Here is a 15432-nt window from a genome sequence, read left to right on the forward strand (position 1 = left end):
GCACACGCACACGCACACGCACACGCTGGAGTTGCGCCTCTGTGCCCCTCCCAGAGCCCTGCTGGCTTCCAGTCCGGGCTTGATTTCGAAGATGCCCTCTAGGAGGGCAGGAAGTCCGTGCCAGGGCAGTGGGGTGTGCTGGGAATGGGACCAGGGTGGGGGCGCCGAAGGGCACGAGGACAGGGGACAGGGCGGGACGCAGGCAGCGGCTCTGAGGAAGCACCTGAAGTCGGACTGGGGAAGCCCTGCTGGGCGCCCTGAGCCCCAGAGGCGGGTGGCGGGTGGCGGGTGGCGGGTGGCGGGTGGCGGGTCCGAGCCTTCTCATCACCACCCGGAATACGGTAGCAGGACAAAGAGCGTCCAGTTAACTCCGCAAGTCGACGTGCGGCGCCCTGGGGAAGGCCCTGGAGCCCAGCGCGGGAAGCGCCCGCCGCCGCCCCCGGGGCTGCCCTCCCGGGAACTCCCGCGCCGCGCAGGTACCCGCAGCCTCGGGGGCGCCCCCGCCCCGCCCCCCGACCCCCGCCGGCCCCCCCCGCCCCCCGCACCCCCCCGCCGCCCCCAACTTGTGGCTGGGCGCTCCGGCCGGATCGCGGGCGCGGACTCACACGGAGGGAAGCGCCGACTCCGCCGGCTCCCGGTCGGCCAGGTGAGGCGCCGGCTGCGCCGCGGCAGGTACAGGTGGGTCGGGGCGGCGGCAGGTAAGGGGTGCGCGGCCGCTCCGCAGGCCTCTGCTGAGTAACAGGGCTGACAGGTTTGTGTTTTCCCCTCTCCTCCTCCTGGTTAACCACACCCCTGCTGCTCTCCTCCTCACTTCCTTAAAGGGTGGGGTGTGTTGTCTGTGGCGCTGAGCGTGTGCCTGCTCCAGCCTCTTACCATAAACCCTGAAATAGACGCCGCCACCAATTCCCTGGGCTGCACGTGCCCACCTGGGGACCCATCTCCGGAGCCCCGAAGGGGTCTCCGGCCCCTGCGAGCCCTGGGAGCGGCTGACCCCTCCCGATGGCTGCCCCCCTCCCCCCTCCTCCCACTCCACTTGCAGGCTTGTGGAGGCCACTCTTAGAGGTTGGGGTTTCCTCTCCAGCCTCCAGGTAGGTTTCAGAGCGGGAGACTGTTACCTGGCTCCCATAATTTCAGCACCTGTGCCCCTCCAGGTCTCTCCCCTGGAGATCGGGGGACTGTCACCAGGGGTTTGGAAGAACTGATCCAGGTGCTTGTGCTGTGAGAGGGAGGACCGCATGGCTGCCCAAGAATTGTCACAGAAGCGGGGCAGCCTTTACCCAGCCCCATCTCCGTATCAGCTGACTTCGCTGCCCAAACAAAGAGGCTGGTTCACCTCTTTACTCAGGCCAGCTGGACAGTGAAATTCAAGGCAGTGATTCAAGGGCATTTAGAAACCCTTTTTTCCCCTATCGCTAGAAAGATTCCAGACTTTCCCCTGAGTGGGAGGAGGTGAACTGGACCTAGCATAAGGTCAGAAAGCTGGTTTGTCCTCCATGTGCCCCACATCCTCAAAGTTCCTCTCCAGAGCCCCTGCCAAAACTTCTTCATTCTGGGTTCTGTGAAGGATTGGGATCTCCCACAGTTCTAGAACATGCTATTCACATCTCATCTCACAGGATCTCTGCCCCCTGGAGTTGTGCAGCCATACATGACAGTCCAGCAGACACGACGGCCCTCCCTGACACTACCTCACTCACTAACCCTGAACTCAGTGGATCAGCCACCCCAGGAAAACAATAGAAAAATCCAGTATTTGGTGAACATGTCTAAACGCCAACCACTATTGCTAAGAAAGCATTTGGTTTACATGATTTCATCGAATTTCCCCCATTTTTCTGAAAAGAAAATCAAGACTTAGATTACTTGTCTAAGGCCACAAAGCCGGAGAGTTGATGTTTCTCAAAGTGTGACCAGCAAACTACTTGTAGCTTATAAAATGCAGATACCTGGATGCCAATGCAGGTTAACTGACAATCAAAATCTCTGAGCCTGAGGCCCATATCCCAACCAAGGCAACTTACAACCCATTGGATAGGAGCTCATAGCCACAACTGCAGGAGCTCCTCCTTGTCCATCCCATTTACCCATTCATGCTGTTCCCAGTACCAAGTAATGCTGACAACCTGCAAAGCAGTCAGAAGGTGTCCAGGGAAAACTTGGCTAGGGTTTGGCGTGATAAGGCAAGTGTGATGGGTAAACTGATGAAGTTAGCAGGCAAAGTATCCCGGAGGACTAAGGGACCAACTGACGCACAAGGAAATTGTCAGAGGGCCTTGAGAAATGGGGGCCCTCCTGTATTCTTGTGCACAGGAATGAGGAGGTGAATGTTGAGCAGTTCAAGGTTAGATACTTGCACTACCTACTGAGGGTCTGTATTGGGCTGGAGGCAGTGGCAACTAAGAAGCACAACTAATCCAAGCTGGTTTAAGGAAAGGTGAGTTTGTGTATGCTGCCTCCATGTGGCCAAATCCATAAACTACAACCTCGCCAGGCCCTAATTTGAGAAAAGTTCTCAGATACTCAAAAATGCCAGAGGATGTTGAATGAATTCTTCAGAGATGTTTCTTTAAAGCTCCGAAACCTAGCTCCTAGCATCGCAGGATAACAGGTTTTTTGTTTTGTTTTGTTTGAATAAAAGCCTTGGGAAACTCTCTGGGATGGATACTCTGTCTGTAGGTCTCCCCTATGTCCTGTCAAGGATTGATCATGAAAAGTTAAGGTGATAGGGTCACACATGTCAGCTTGTTACCGGCCTTTTAATAAACTTCTCAGAAATGCTTCCAGGAGCCTAGAATTCTGTGTAAATGCTCTTTAAAAATTCTACTTATGGATCATTGTGTGTTCTACACTTTGTCTAAGCCAGTAGAGAAGGCTTAGATGCACATAGGAGGGATCCAGTCAAAAAGGAAGATGTGACCTTGGGCAAATGAATCCATATCTCTGAGCTTGTACTTCCTAACCGAGGAGAGTAGAGGAATAAGGACTACCTGCTCTACCTATTTCATAAGGTATTATGATGCCCCAATTGATAGGTATGAAAATAGGGAATCCCTGGGTGGTTCCGCGGTTTAGCACCTGCCTTTCGTCTGGGGGCGTGATCTTGGAGCCCTGGGATTGAGTCCCACATTGGGTTCCCTGCATGGATCCCTCCGCCTGTGTCTCTGCCTCTCTCTGTGTCTCTCATGAACAAATAATTAAAATTTAATTAAAAAGATAGGTATGAAAATATACATACTATGGTGATTATTATGCTATAACACACTATGATTTTATTTTTAGAAATAATAGGAATTAGGGGCACCTGGCTGGCTCAGTCGGTAGAATATGTGACTCTTGATCTCAGGATTGTGAGTTCAAGCCCCATGTTGGGTGTGGAGCCTACTTAGAATAATAATAATAATAGGAATTAAATAGGGCACATTTAGTGGGGAGAGATTACATACGTATCTGCTATACAGATATAATCTGTCAAGTGTTCACTGTGTGACTATAACTTTCATCCATCACCTAATAGGCCTTCACAACAATTCATTGAGGTAGATTACAGTATTCTTATTTTGTAGAAAGGAAAAGGAGGCTTGGAAAAGGTAAACAATTTGTCCACAGCCACACATGTGGGAAAGAGCAGGGCTAAATCTAAACTCATCATTGGCACATAAGGTAAGTCACTGGGGTCTCTCTATTATTGATAATGAAATGAAATAACATAATGTAAATTTATTATTAGAATACATTTCATTTTTGGGTGCCTGGGTGGCTCAGCTGGTTAAGCATCTGACTCTTGGATCTCGGTTCAGGTCATGATCTCAGGGTCATGGGTTCCAGCTTCACGCTGGGCTCCATGCTGAACATGGAGCCTACTTTAATAAAAAACAAAAACAAAGCCAGAATACATTTCATTTTAAAAGAATAGTACGAATAGTGTTCTTTTAAAAGAAAAGTGTTCTGAACAAAAAAATGAATGAACAGTCATAGGCACAAAGACAAAGTAAAAGAAATCCTTCATCACCAAAGGGCATCTACCTCTAATTAAACCAAGTACCACAGGGTTTGCTAGATCACAGTTGAGGCCACCCCCCTCCCCCCAAAAAAAACCCAAACCTCAAAACCATACTGTTGACTTCAAAAGGACTCTATTTCTATCCATGAGGGCACAGCTGGTTGTCCTTTATTCCCTTATAAAAGAATCCCTGATTTTTAGTTGGTCATAGATTGCATGTCCCAGTCTCCTTTGCAGGTATGGCCATGTGATTAAGTTCTGGGCAATGGCTGGTGAGTGGTAGTTATGTGTGCAGCTTCAGGATCATGCCCATCAAGGGAATGGGCAAACCTCTACCATTTCCTTTTTCACTGGCACCAAATGATGGAAACTGGAGCAGCCATCCTGGTCTGTGGTGTTGAGAAATGAAGTCTGGGTCTCTAGTGCCATTCGCCACAATGCTAGTCCTAGACCTGGTCTGGGCCAACTTGAACTTTTACAGGAGAAGGAAAGAAACCCTTCAATTGTTAAGGTTGTTGCATTTGGGGCTTTTCTGTTACCATAGTTTCAAATGTATCTTAATACAGTATCATTCAGCCTATCTTCTTTTGTCTATAAATGAAGGCAGAACCTCAATCTCCTCATCTATAAAATGGGAATAATTTGCTGCAGGGTTGTCGGAAGGACTAGAAATAATACATGTAAATTTCCCTGCTAGTGCCATGGCTCATAGCTGGAGGACATTATATCCTGTTGTAACTTTTAAAAATGTATTCCTGAAATAAAAATAACGGTTGATTTAAAATCCTCCACTGGGGCGACTGGGTGGCTGTTGGTTGAGCCTCTGACTCATGATCTTAGCTCAGGTCATGATCTCAGAGTGGTGAGATGGAATCCTGTGTTGGGCCCCATGCTGGGTGTGGAGCCAACTTTTAAAAAGGGGGGAGGGGAAGGTTTTACCTAAAATACTCCACCACACCCATCCCCCTAAATGTGGAGGAGAGAAGGGAGACCAACATAGCAAATTTGATTACTGGTGTAGGTGGGGGTTCCCTCTCATATTGTGTTTGCTCTCATATTGTGTATGCTGTTTCCTCTCATATTGTGTTTGAAAATGTTCATAGTGAAAAAGTTAAAATAAATAAAATCTTTCCATAGAGGAAAAAGAAATGTATTCCTGGAAATAATCTAAAGTGAATCTCTTTGGGGAAAAATAAAACCATATTAAATCCATTGAGAAATTAATTTTGGGTAACCGAGAGAGAGAGCAGACGGAGAAGTCAGGAGAATTTTATTTTCCTTTTAAAGTCAACAGGCAGAGCCTCAGTGCCACAGAGGCCAGGCAGTTTCCACAGCTCCCCAAGGTGGCTGCAGGGCAGCGGGCTGTAGGTGCTCCTGCAGAGTGCCCGTGTGGAAGTAGAGCCTGCCCTGCTGCTCTGCCCATTTTGAGTCAGCAACATGACTTCTATGACTTTGGCCTTCTTGACTTTCAATCCCTTACTCCCATCTGTGAGTGAGCTCACCAGGTCCCCACAGCTGATGGATAAGCTCTGAAGCAACTGCATGACTGTGTGAGTGACCCTTGTCTTGCCATTATTGACATCTGCAATTCTAACAAATGTGGATGGCTATCTGTGCCTTGCCCACACTAGGAAGCATCAAGTGGAATTGAGAGCAGGCTGCTACAGGCAGATTGGTTGTTAGCAGTAAGGTCTAAAAAAGAAAAAAAATAATAATAAAGTGCCTAGCAAATGCAAGGACCCTTAAAACATAGGCATCTGTGGCCATTTACAGAACAGAGAGAAACCACCCTACATCCTGTTTAAGTCCTGAGGGCGCCCCTTTTTTACCCAGAACAGCAATTTTTGTCTATTTTGGTAAGTCATGAAGGGAAGTTTAAATTATGTCCTGCATCCTATATTTTAGAGGGAAAAAAAATCACACATTTATAAAAAGTCTATTCAAAATATTTGCAATAAAATAATTGGGTATTTAAAGAGAAATTTCAGGAACATGGAAAATCCATTTAGGTTTCATTTTGTCAAGAACCAAGTTGTTGCCTGTCTGTACTAGAGTATTTTACCACCCTACCTCTTTCACAGAGTAGCAGCAGTGTGTAGCCTTCACTGGGGACATCCATATAAGGTGTTGAAAGGCCTGAATGTCTACAGAAGCAAGGCAGGGAATATGAGGGAAGGAAGTTAGCTGGATAGGGTCTGTGGCAAACTGGAGAACAAATGTCCCTCCTACAGGGAGCACCTGCTATTCAGCTCAAGTCTACTGCCATGCAGAAGATGCTTAATGTAGCAATGAAGCAAGAGCTTTCTTTTTCTAAAAGCAAGAGACAATCAACTGTCCAGAAAGAGATTAATAACTCTATTTACCATAGTATTCAAAAGAGGAAAATACTTAGGAATGAGCCTCATGAAGGAGGCAAAAGACTTGCATGCTGAAAACTACAAAACATTGCTAAAGGAAATCACAGGACATAAATAAATGGAAAGATAGTCTGTGTTTATGGATTGGAATACCTGATACTGTTGTGAAGATGTCAATACTACCCAAAGTGATCTACAGATTTAGTGCAATCTCTATAAAAATCCCAACAACATTTAATGCAAGAAAAAAAAATCCATCCTAAAATTTATAGGAATCTTAAGGGACCCTGATGGTCAAATGATCTTTACAAAGAAGAACAGAGTTGGAGGTCTCACACTTCTAGATTTCAAAACTTATTACAGTATAATAATGAAAACATGTGGTGCTGACATGAAAACAGACATAAAGACCAATGGAAGAGAAGAGAGACTCCTCAAATAAACTCTTGTGTATAGAGTTGAATGATCTTCAACAAGGATGCCAAGGCTAGTCAATGATCTTCAACAAATGGTGCCAGGAAAACTGGATATCCACATGCAAAAGAGTGAAAGGGGACCCCTCCCTTATACCATATGTAGAAATTCAAAATGGAAGGGCTCCTGGGTGGCTTAGCTGGTTAAGTGTCCAATTCTTGGTTTTGGCTCACATCATGATCCCAGGGTTCTGGGGAGCACTGGGCTCTCTACTCAGTGGGTAGTCTGTTTCCCCTCTCTCTCCCCCTCTGCCCTGCTCATGCATGCTAATAAATAAATCTTAAAAAAAAATTAATCCAAAATGGATTGAAGACCTATTCGTAAGACTTAATACTATAAAGCCTTAGGAAAACATTAGAGAAAAAGCTTCATAACACTGGATTTGGCAATGGTTTCTTGGATATGCCATCAAAAGGCAATAAAAGTAGAAATAGATCAGTCGGACTACATCAAAATAAATAATTTCTATGCATCAAAATCAACAAAGTGAAAAGGCAACCTACAGAAAGGTAGGAAATATTTGCAAGTTATATATCTGATAAGGGGTTAATACCCAAAAGGTAGAAAAAACTCATACAACAACAAAAAATTATCTAATTTAAAAATCGGCATCACATCCAATAGAATGCCTACAATAAATAGAAAAGAATAAGTGGAGGCCAAGATGTGAGGCAACTGGAACCCATTTGCACTACTGGTGAGGATGTAAAATGGTGCGGCTACTATGCAAAATAGTATGGCAGTTCTTCAAAACAGTAGAAGTAGAATTACCTTTATGAATCACAGCTTCCACCTCTGGGCTTATATCCAAAAGAATTGAAAACAGAGCTTCAAAGAGATGTTTATGCACTCATGTTCATAGCAGCATTATTCACAAGAGCCAAAGGTAGGAGCAACACAAGTGTCCATGGATGGATGAATGGATAAACAATGTGTTCTATCCACACAATGGAATATTATTCAGCTTTAAAGAAGGAAGGAGAATCTAACACAGGCTGTAACATGGATGGACTTTGAGGACGTGATACTAAGTGAAATAACCCAGAACAAAAAGACGAATGCTGTATGATTCCATTTATATGAGGCACCTAGAATAATCAAATTCATAGAGACAGAAAGTAGTCTGGTTGGTTGCCAAGAGCTGGGGGAAGGATGGGACAAGATCTGTTTAACAGGTAAAGTGTTTCAGTTTCGCAAGATGAAAGGTTATGGGTACTGATTATAGACCAATGAAAATATACTTACCATTACTGGACTGTACATTTAGAAATGTTTAGGATGGTAAATTTTATGTTTCTTTTAGCACAATTAAATCTTTTTAACTGGGGGGAAAAAAAAGCAAAGGTAGAAATCTGACTAATGTGAAATCTCCTGATTTGCAAATGTTTGCAACTGTCCTGAACCTAAAGTTACCTACCTAATGGCAATTTTCCCCTCTTTCATAATACATAGCCAAGTCTCAAATACATCTCAGTGACCATCCCTCCACTTCCGTGACTCAGGTAAATCCTGACTGGTTCAAGGCAACCATAGTGGTCATATTCTTCTTGCCAGTGATGCATTCAGAGGTGGGCGTGTGACCCAGTTCTGACCAACAAGATGTGAGAAGTCTTCTGAAGGGTTTTAGAAAAGGTTTCTTGGCTCTGAAAATGAGACATACTAGAGAGAAGTGGCCCTATTCCATTTATGGACATTGGCTGATATCAGGATAGGATGCCTGGAGCTGTTGCAGTAATTTTCCAACCGAAAGGAAGCTATAGGCAGACATTCAAGATGGAAAGAATCTGGGTCTCACTGTCTTTGGGTTGGACATAGCCTTCTTACTGCTAGACTTTCAGTTATATAAGATTCGGTTATATAAGATTATCCATCCTCTTATTGTTTAATCATTTTGAGTTGCATTTTAAAAGTTGAGGCTTACCAAATGTCCATTGATTATGAATGGATAAAGAAGTTGATATATATATCTTTTTTTTAAATTTTTATTTATTTATGATAGTCACAGAGAGAGAGAGAGGCGCAGAGACACAGGCAGAGGGAGAAGCAGGCTCCATGCACCGGGAGCCCGATGTGGGATTCGATCCCGGGTCTCCAGGATCGCGCCCTGGGCCAAAGGCAGGCGCCAAACCGCTGCGCCACCCAGGGATCCCCTATATATATATCAATAGTGATATATATATCACTATTAGCCGTAAAAAGAATGAAAGTTTGCCATTTGCAATGATGTAGATGGAGCTAGTGTGTATTATGCTAAGCAGATTAAGTCAGTCAGAGAAAGACAAATACCCTATGATTTCATTCATATGTAGAATTTAAGAAACGAAACACGTGAACATAGGGGGGGTGGCAAAACAGAGAGGCAAACCATAGAACAGACCCTTACCTATAGAGAACAAACTGAGGGTTGCTGGAGGGGAGGTGGGCAGGGGGACAGACTAAATGGGTGTTGTGATGAACCACCACATTCTACCCCTGAAACCAATATTACACTATACATTAACTGGAATTTAAATAAAAACTTGAAACAAAAAAAAATAGAAGTTAGAGTTTAGGTCATAAATGATAAATTATACAGAGGGGAAAAATATGTGGATCAAATAAAAGAAGTCTTCAACAAAATCTGACCCAGAGGCAGGTGATTTACTACCCTAGCTGTATCCCTAATAGCTTACACGAACACTATTTCTTATAGAAGTCCTCTTTGCATTATTCAAACTAAATCAGAGCTCCTTTCTTCCTTTTTTCCCCAGGTTCAGGCTTCAGAGAAGTCCCAGGCCATCAATGGTGTCCATATCAAGCATCAGACTACAGTAATATCCTCAAAGACTTCCATGGTATTTCTGTTGAATAAGTTCAATCATGTCTGCATCTCTGGTTGCCTATTTCTGGAAGTGGCTTTTGTAATTGCCAGCTCTGCAACTGCTGCATTCAGCGACCATTGTACATAATATTATCCCTGTAATATTCTGATATGAAATCTACTTTTCAGATATTAACAGAGCCACTCCAGCTTTGACTCCTGTTAACATGGTACGTCTTTTTCTATCCTTTTAACTTATATGTATGCTTATATTTAAAGCGGGCTCCTTTTAGGCAACATACAATTGGGTCTCAACATACAATTGGGTCTCGATTTTCTCTTAAAAATCTAATCTTGTTAATCTAATCTGTCTTTTATTTGCAAGAGTCACTTTCTAGTCTACGGATTTAAAAAGAAAAAAAAAAAAACAATTCACCCATCTTTCTCCTAGGAATTTTTTTGAAGAATAGTTGTCATTCCTTACATACATTTTCATGGTTATAGCAGGGGTCAGGAAAGTGGCAGTGCCCAGCAAGAATGCCTGGGGTAAAGGACAGAGACAGCCAGTGGACTTTTGCATTAATTTAGTAGGTATAACAGAGGACCTGAACCGCAAGGTCCTCTGGGAAAGTTCCTTTCTACTGAAAGAAGATACAGAAGCTGGTGACAAATTGTTTATAGTCACCAAGATTTCTCTTTTCTGGTCTCTGGGTATTAGTCACCCTTTATACCAAAATTATGCAAAGGATAAAAAAGTTCAGAGTGTCTGCACTGAGCCACTGGAGCATTTATCTGGACCTTTCCTTTTATGGTTGAGGAAGAGGAAGTCAGAAAAGTGCCCTGGGTCATCCCTCCAGCTCATGGTGGGGCTTGGAATAGAACCAAGTCCTTTCTGATTTCCAGAAAGCCTGGAGAACCTCATTGGTTCTCATTGAATGCTAAGTTTTGTATTGTGCTTAAAGAAAATAAAACCTATTTAATTTCTACTTTTTTTTTTTTTTAAGATTTTATTTATTCATTCATGAGAGACACAGAGACACAGGCAGAGGGAGAGGCAGGCTCCATGCAGGGAGCCGGACGTGGGACTCTATCCTGGGACTTCAGGATCAGGCCCCGGACTGAAAGCGGCGCTAAGCCGCTGAGCCACCTGGGCTGCCCTAATTTCTACTTTTCACCCGTTTTGATTTGCGGCCCCACTTAAGAGTGTGAGAAAAACAATGACAAAACAAACAGGTAAAACCACGCAAGAACATAATGAAACACACAGATAGCAAACAGATGGACAGGGCACTGGGATACACAGATAAGAACTCAGTGACAGAAAAGGAAACTAGAAAACGGGATTCCCAGGGAGGTACCTGGAGTGCAGGGTTAATAGCCCCATCTTGTGGCCGTTTCAGACACTGCCTCCAAGGCTAGGTTTTGAGTCCCTCTATTAACTCCAGATCTGATCTAGAACAGTGGGCTGCAAGCTTCTTTTTGGGGGGGGAGGGGGGGGGGCGCAAGCTTTATAGTACGTGGGTATCACTTGGAGAGCCTGTCAAAAGTAGATCAAAGTGGGCCCACGAATCTGCGCTTTTAGAAAGCTCCCAGGTAATGCAGGAGGGCCGTGAACCTGGTGTGAGAAACGCTGAAGGAGGCAGCAACTGGTGGTGTTCATCCCCCTGGCATTGTGGCAGAGCGGCTGCTCTGAGGAAAAGTCTGGAAGACAACTGTCAAGACCTGTCAAAGGACTGAGATTTTGGCCTGCTTGCAAATTGACACCGTAGCCTGTCAAAGGTTCAAGAATGCTGGTAGGGGAGACTCCCGGACCAGAGACAAAGCAGCTCGATACTAACAGGCAACGGCGATCCGAGAATTATTTGGGGCCACTTTTCTGAGCCCCGATTCCCAGAAGCCGAAGTGATGAGGGCCATGGCAGGCTGCCTCATACAAGAGGAATTAGAAGGTCAGGGAGACTCATTCTTTCATCACAGGGATTAGGTCGGCCAGATCAGGGGATCCCTGGGTGGCTCAGCGGTTTAGCGCCGCCTTCAGCCCCGGGTGTGATCCTGGAGTCCGGGGGTCGAGTCCCACGTCGAGTCCCACGTCGAGTCCCACGTCGAGTCCCACATCGGGCTCCCTGCATGGAGCCTGCTTCTCCCTCTGCCTGTGTCTCTGCCTCTCTCTCTCTCTCTCTGTGTCTCTCATGAATAAATAAATAAAATCTTTAAAAAATAATTAAACTGATAGAAAAAGTCCTCAAGAAAGCCTGACACGGAAATACTTTTGAGAGGAATGAAAACAAAAACAAAACATACCAGAACTTATGGGAAAGAGCAAAAGCAGGGCTCAGAAGGAAATTTATAGCTGTGATAGCTGTGATGTCTGCATTAAAAAGGACGAATGAGGGAATGCCTGGATGGTTCAGCGGTTCGGTGCCTGCCTTCAGACCAGGGCCTAATCCTGGAGACCCGGGATCGAGTCCCACATTGGGCTCCCTGCACGGAGCCTGCTTCTCCCTCTGCCTCTCTCTCTCTCTCTATGTATAAATATCTGTGTCTCCCATGAATAAATAAAATCTTAAAAAAAAAAAAAAAACCAAAAAAAGGACGAATGATCTCAAACCAACGCTTTGGCTCAGGGCGTGATCCTGGAGTCTGGGGCAGTCCCACGTCGGGCTCCCTGCATGGAGCCTGCTTCTCTGTGTGTGTGTGTGTGTGTGTGTGTGTCTCATGAATGAATTAAAAAAAAAAAAAAGATCTTTGCCTGGAGGGAGGCATTCCAAAAAGAGGCAGTCCGGGCTCAAAGAGGGAAGAATGACACACGGAGAACGGTCTTCCAACAGACTCCGGGCACGCGGACGCATCAGGGCAGAGGCCGGGTACCTGCGGGGAGATCACAGCGAGGCATCACCGGGAAGGGCTGGGGCGCCGGGGCCGGGGGCTGGGGCGCGGCGGGCGCAGGTCCTGCGTCAGGCCCTTGCTCCGTTTGAACGGGGCGTCCGTGGCGGGACCCCCCTTCCCCTTCCCCCCCCTGCCCCTCCCCCTCCCCCGTCACGTAGACGAGACACGACCACCGCTTTACTCACTAGGAAACGGCTTCGGAAAGGACTGAGCGCTGCCCCCGTGTGCAGCCGCGGGACGGGGAAGGGGTTTTGGGGCGGTCTCTCGGCGAGCCGCTCCTCTCACCTGTTTGCTCCTCGCCCCAGGGGGCAGGGGTCAGGGGTCAGGGGGCAGGACCAGGACGGCCGAGCTCAGGGAGCCTCCAAAGCAAGGGTGGGGCACGGGTCCTCACGGCCCGGCCTCCGCTTCGCAGCCACGAAGCGCACGGGTCGCCCTTGTCCAACCTGCGGGCATGAAATTTCCCGGGACTGGTTGAAGAGGAGGCTCCAGAACTTCACGGCGCAGTTCAAGTCGGAAACAGGTTTCCGGTGACACGGAAGCCCTACCGCACAAACGGGGAGTTTCCTTCCCCCGAAACCGGGTCGGACCGGCGGGGACCGGCGGGGACCGGCGGGGACCGCAGAGCGCAGGGATCCACCCCGCGCTTCCGGGCTTTCCCGCGCCGAGCGGAACTGGGGCGGAGCCTCCAGAGCGCGCCCCGCGCGATTGGCCGGCGCCGCCGTCGCTCAGCGCTCCGAGCGGAAGGGGCGGAGCTCCGCTTAACCGCGGGGTCCCGGGGCTTGCAGGCGGGTGGGAGGGGCCGGAGCGAAAGTTGCGGGCTTGGGGACCGGGGGCCGCCGCTATGGAGCTGGGCCCCGCCGTGTCCCCCGGGCCTTCCCGCTCCTTCAAGGAGGAGCTGCTCTGCGCCGTCTGCTACGACCCCTTCCGCGACGCCGTGACTCTGCGCTGCGGCCACAACTTCTGCCGCGGGTGCGTGACCCGCTGCTGGGAGGTGCAGGTGGCGCCCACCTGCCCGGTGTGCAAGGACCGCGCGGCCCTCGCCGACCTGCGCACCAACCACACCCTCAACAACCTGGTGGAGAAGCTGCTGCGCGAGGAGGCCGAGGGCGCGCGCTGGGCGGGCCCCCGCTCCCCGCGCCTCTGCCGCCCGCACCGCGGCCAGTTCAGCCTCTTCTGCCTCGACGACAAGGAGCTGCTGTGCTGCTCGTGCCAGGCCGACCCCCGGCATCAGGGGCACCGCGTGCAGCCGGTGAAAGACACCGCCCACGACTTTCGGGTAAGAGCGGCAGCGCGGGAGGCGGCCGAGCGCGCACGTGGCAGCCGGGGCCGCCCTGGACCTCCGCGCCCCGACCCCCGCGGCCAGGACCCTCAGCTCCCCTCAGAGGGGTCGGCCCAGGGGGCTTGGGGTGGGGGAAGAAAGAACGTAAGCAGGAAGTGTGGAAGCGGGTTACCCGATGCTCCCAAGACGGCCCCACCCGCTTCTGAAGGGCTGAGACCGCGCACCCTTAATGCCCTTCATGCCAGCAGGGTGCGACACGGCCGGCTTGAGGGGGACAGGTGTGGGCCACGCCCGAGAATCCTGGGGCTGCGCACATTTAGAGGTGTGGGAATCCCAGACCTGGCCAGGGATGCGGAGCCCTAAGATCTCCCCAAAAGAGGTCACGTACTTCCCTAGGCCGGCCCTATGTATTGTGCAGGAGTGGAGAGGCTCTTGGCCTTGGCCCGCCGGCTTACTCTGAGTCACTCCCAGCGCTCCGATGTCTATAGCCCCTGTGGCTATAATAAAGTGAGCAACTTACAGGGCGAAGTAACGTGGAGAATACTTTGGTATACGAAGGAAAAGGGATCAGAAAATAAGGATTTGCCAACTTGGGAGTTTTCAAAAATTTTGACTTTAGACCATATTTTTTTTTTTTCCATTGTGATCCAGAACACCCAAATGTAAGTATCAGTGGAAACAAAAATTCTGTGAAAATGTCTATTGTACTCTGGCGTTTTCTGTTATTTTATATTTATGTATTGTTTTATTTTTAGAAATTGCATGGAATGTGAAACATTAATTTATTTCCTCACCTACTAATGCTTGGGTCAGACCCGCTGGTCAGCTGGTACGAAGCTGAGTGTATTGAAAAGGAGGCACTGCAAGAACCCTTAATGCCTAGTCTCCAGACATATATATTTTTTTTTAATGCCTTTCTTAAGAAATATCTAAAGTTAGAGTTTCATGGACATCTTGACAGAGTTCAGGTGAAGGGGAATGCCACCAATATGCTTACTACATGATTACTACAGTAGCTTGCCAAAGGGATAACCCTATAACTCCTGTTGCCTTATTTGTTTAACAGTGGTCCACAACAATGCTTTTCCCCATTCCCACTGGCAGAAGTGCCAGGTCCTGATTTGGGACAGCTAAAGTAAGTGCTGGGCGTTCTGGGGGCTGGGACCGAGGTAGGGGGGCGCACCATGGATCAAGTCATGACTAATCACCATGGGGCTGGCACAGGTACAGATCAGGACGATGGGCAGGGGTCAAGGCCAAGAGCACTAAGGCAGAACCCCCAGGCCTGGCTAATCCAGGATTTAAGATCAGCGAGTCAGGTGTCAGGAAGCACATATGGTCTAATGACAACTTCATGTTCCTTCAGCAGATGCCTTGTGCTGCTAGGTCCCAGGGATACTGCAAGGCATGAGATAAACAACAATTCATACCTTCAAGGAACTTCAAGCAGAGGTCTGAGGGATGAGGAGGTGTTAGCCAGGTGAAGAGGTTGAGGGAGGGTATTTCAGTCAGAGGCGGCAGCATATGAAAGGTCCAGAAGCTGGGAGGCTTGCTTTTCTAGGCACTAAGAATTTGGAAATGCAGAAGCAGCCATGAGGCCTTGGACTCAGGCTTTATTCTAAAGACTGTAGGGAGCA

General features: G+C 47.9%; 2 protein-coding genes and 1 long non-coding RNA gene across 5 annotated transcripts in view; 1 reads left to right on the top strand and 2 right to left on the bottom strand.

Moving 5' to 3' along the window:
- The window catches only part of PTK2B (protein tyrosine kinase 2 beta), a 126553-nt gene extending 125728 nt beyond the window's left edge, over positions 1-825 (bottom strand). Inside the window, exon 1 of one of the 2 annotated variants that reach the window (XM_025463020.3) lies at positions 606-825. The gene's annotated coding sequence lies outside the window, so the exon portion shown is untranslated. The remainder of the gene's footprint in view (positions 1-605) is intronic. The other variant, XM_025463018.3, reaches the window with a different exon arrangement.
- Positions 826-5253: 4428 nt separating this feature from the next.
- On the bottom strand, positions 5254-13241 carry LOC118355672 (uncharacterized). 2 transcript variants are annotated; one of them, XR_004818600.2, is made up of 3 exons: positions 12702-13192; positions 11932-12498; positions 5254-5692 (listed from the first exon to the last, which is right to left on the bottom strand). It is a non-coding gene; the product is annotated as an uncharacterized LOC118355672 (long non-coding RNA). The 2 variants fall into 2 exon arrangements; XR_007405810.1 differs by lacking the exon at positions 5254-5692 and having other exon boundaries at positions 10575-12498; positions 12702-13241.
- Positions 13242-13269: 28 nt separating this feature from the next.
- TRIM35 (tripartite motif containing 35) overlaps positions 13270-15432 on the top strand; it is a 30394-nt gene continuing 28231 nt past the window's right edge. The window contains exon 1 of the mRNA XM_025463021.3: positions 13270-13792. Coding sequence (XP_025318806.1) covers positions 13358-13792 — 435 coding nt within the window. The 5' untranslated portion in view covers positions 13270-13357. The remainder of the gene's footprint in view (positions 13793-15432) is intronic.

Source organism: Canis lupus, chromosome 25 (assembly GCF_003254725.2).
Source record: "Canis lupus dingo isolate Sandy chromosome 25, ASM325472v2, whole genome shotgun sequence".
Lineage (NCBI taxonomy): Eukaryota > Metazoa > Chordata > Mammalia > Carnivora > Canidae > Canis > Canis lupus.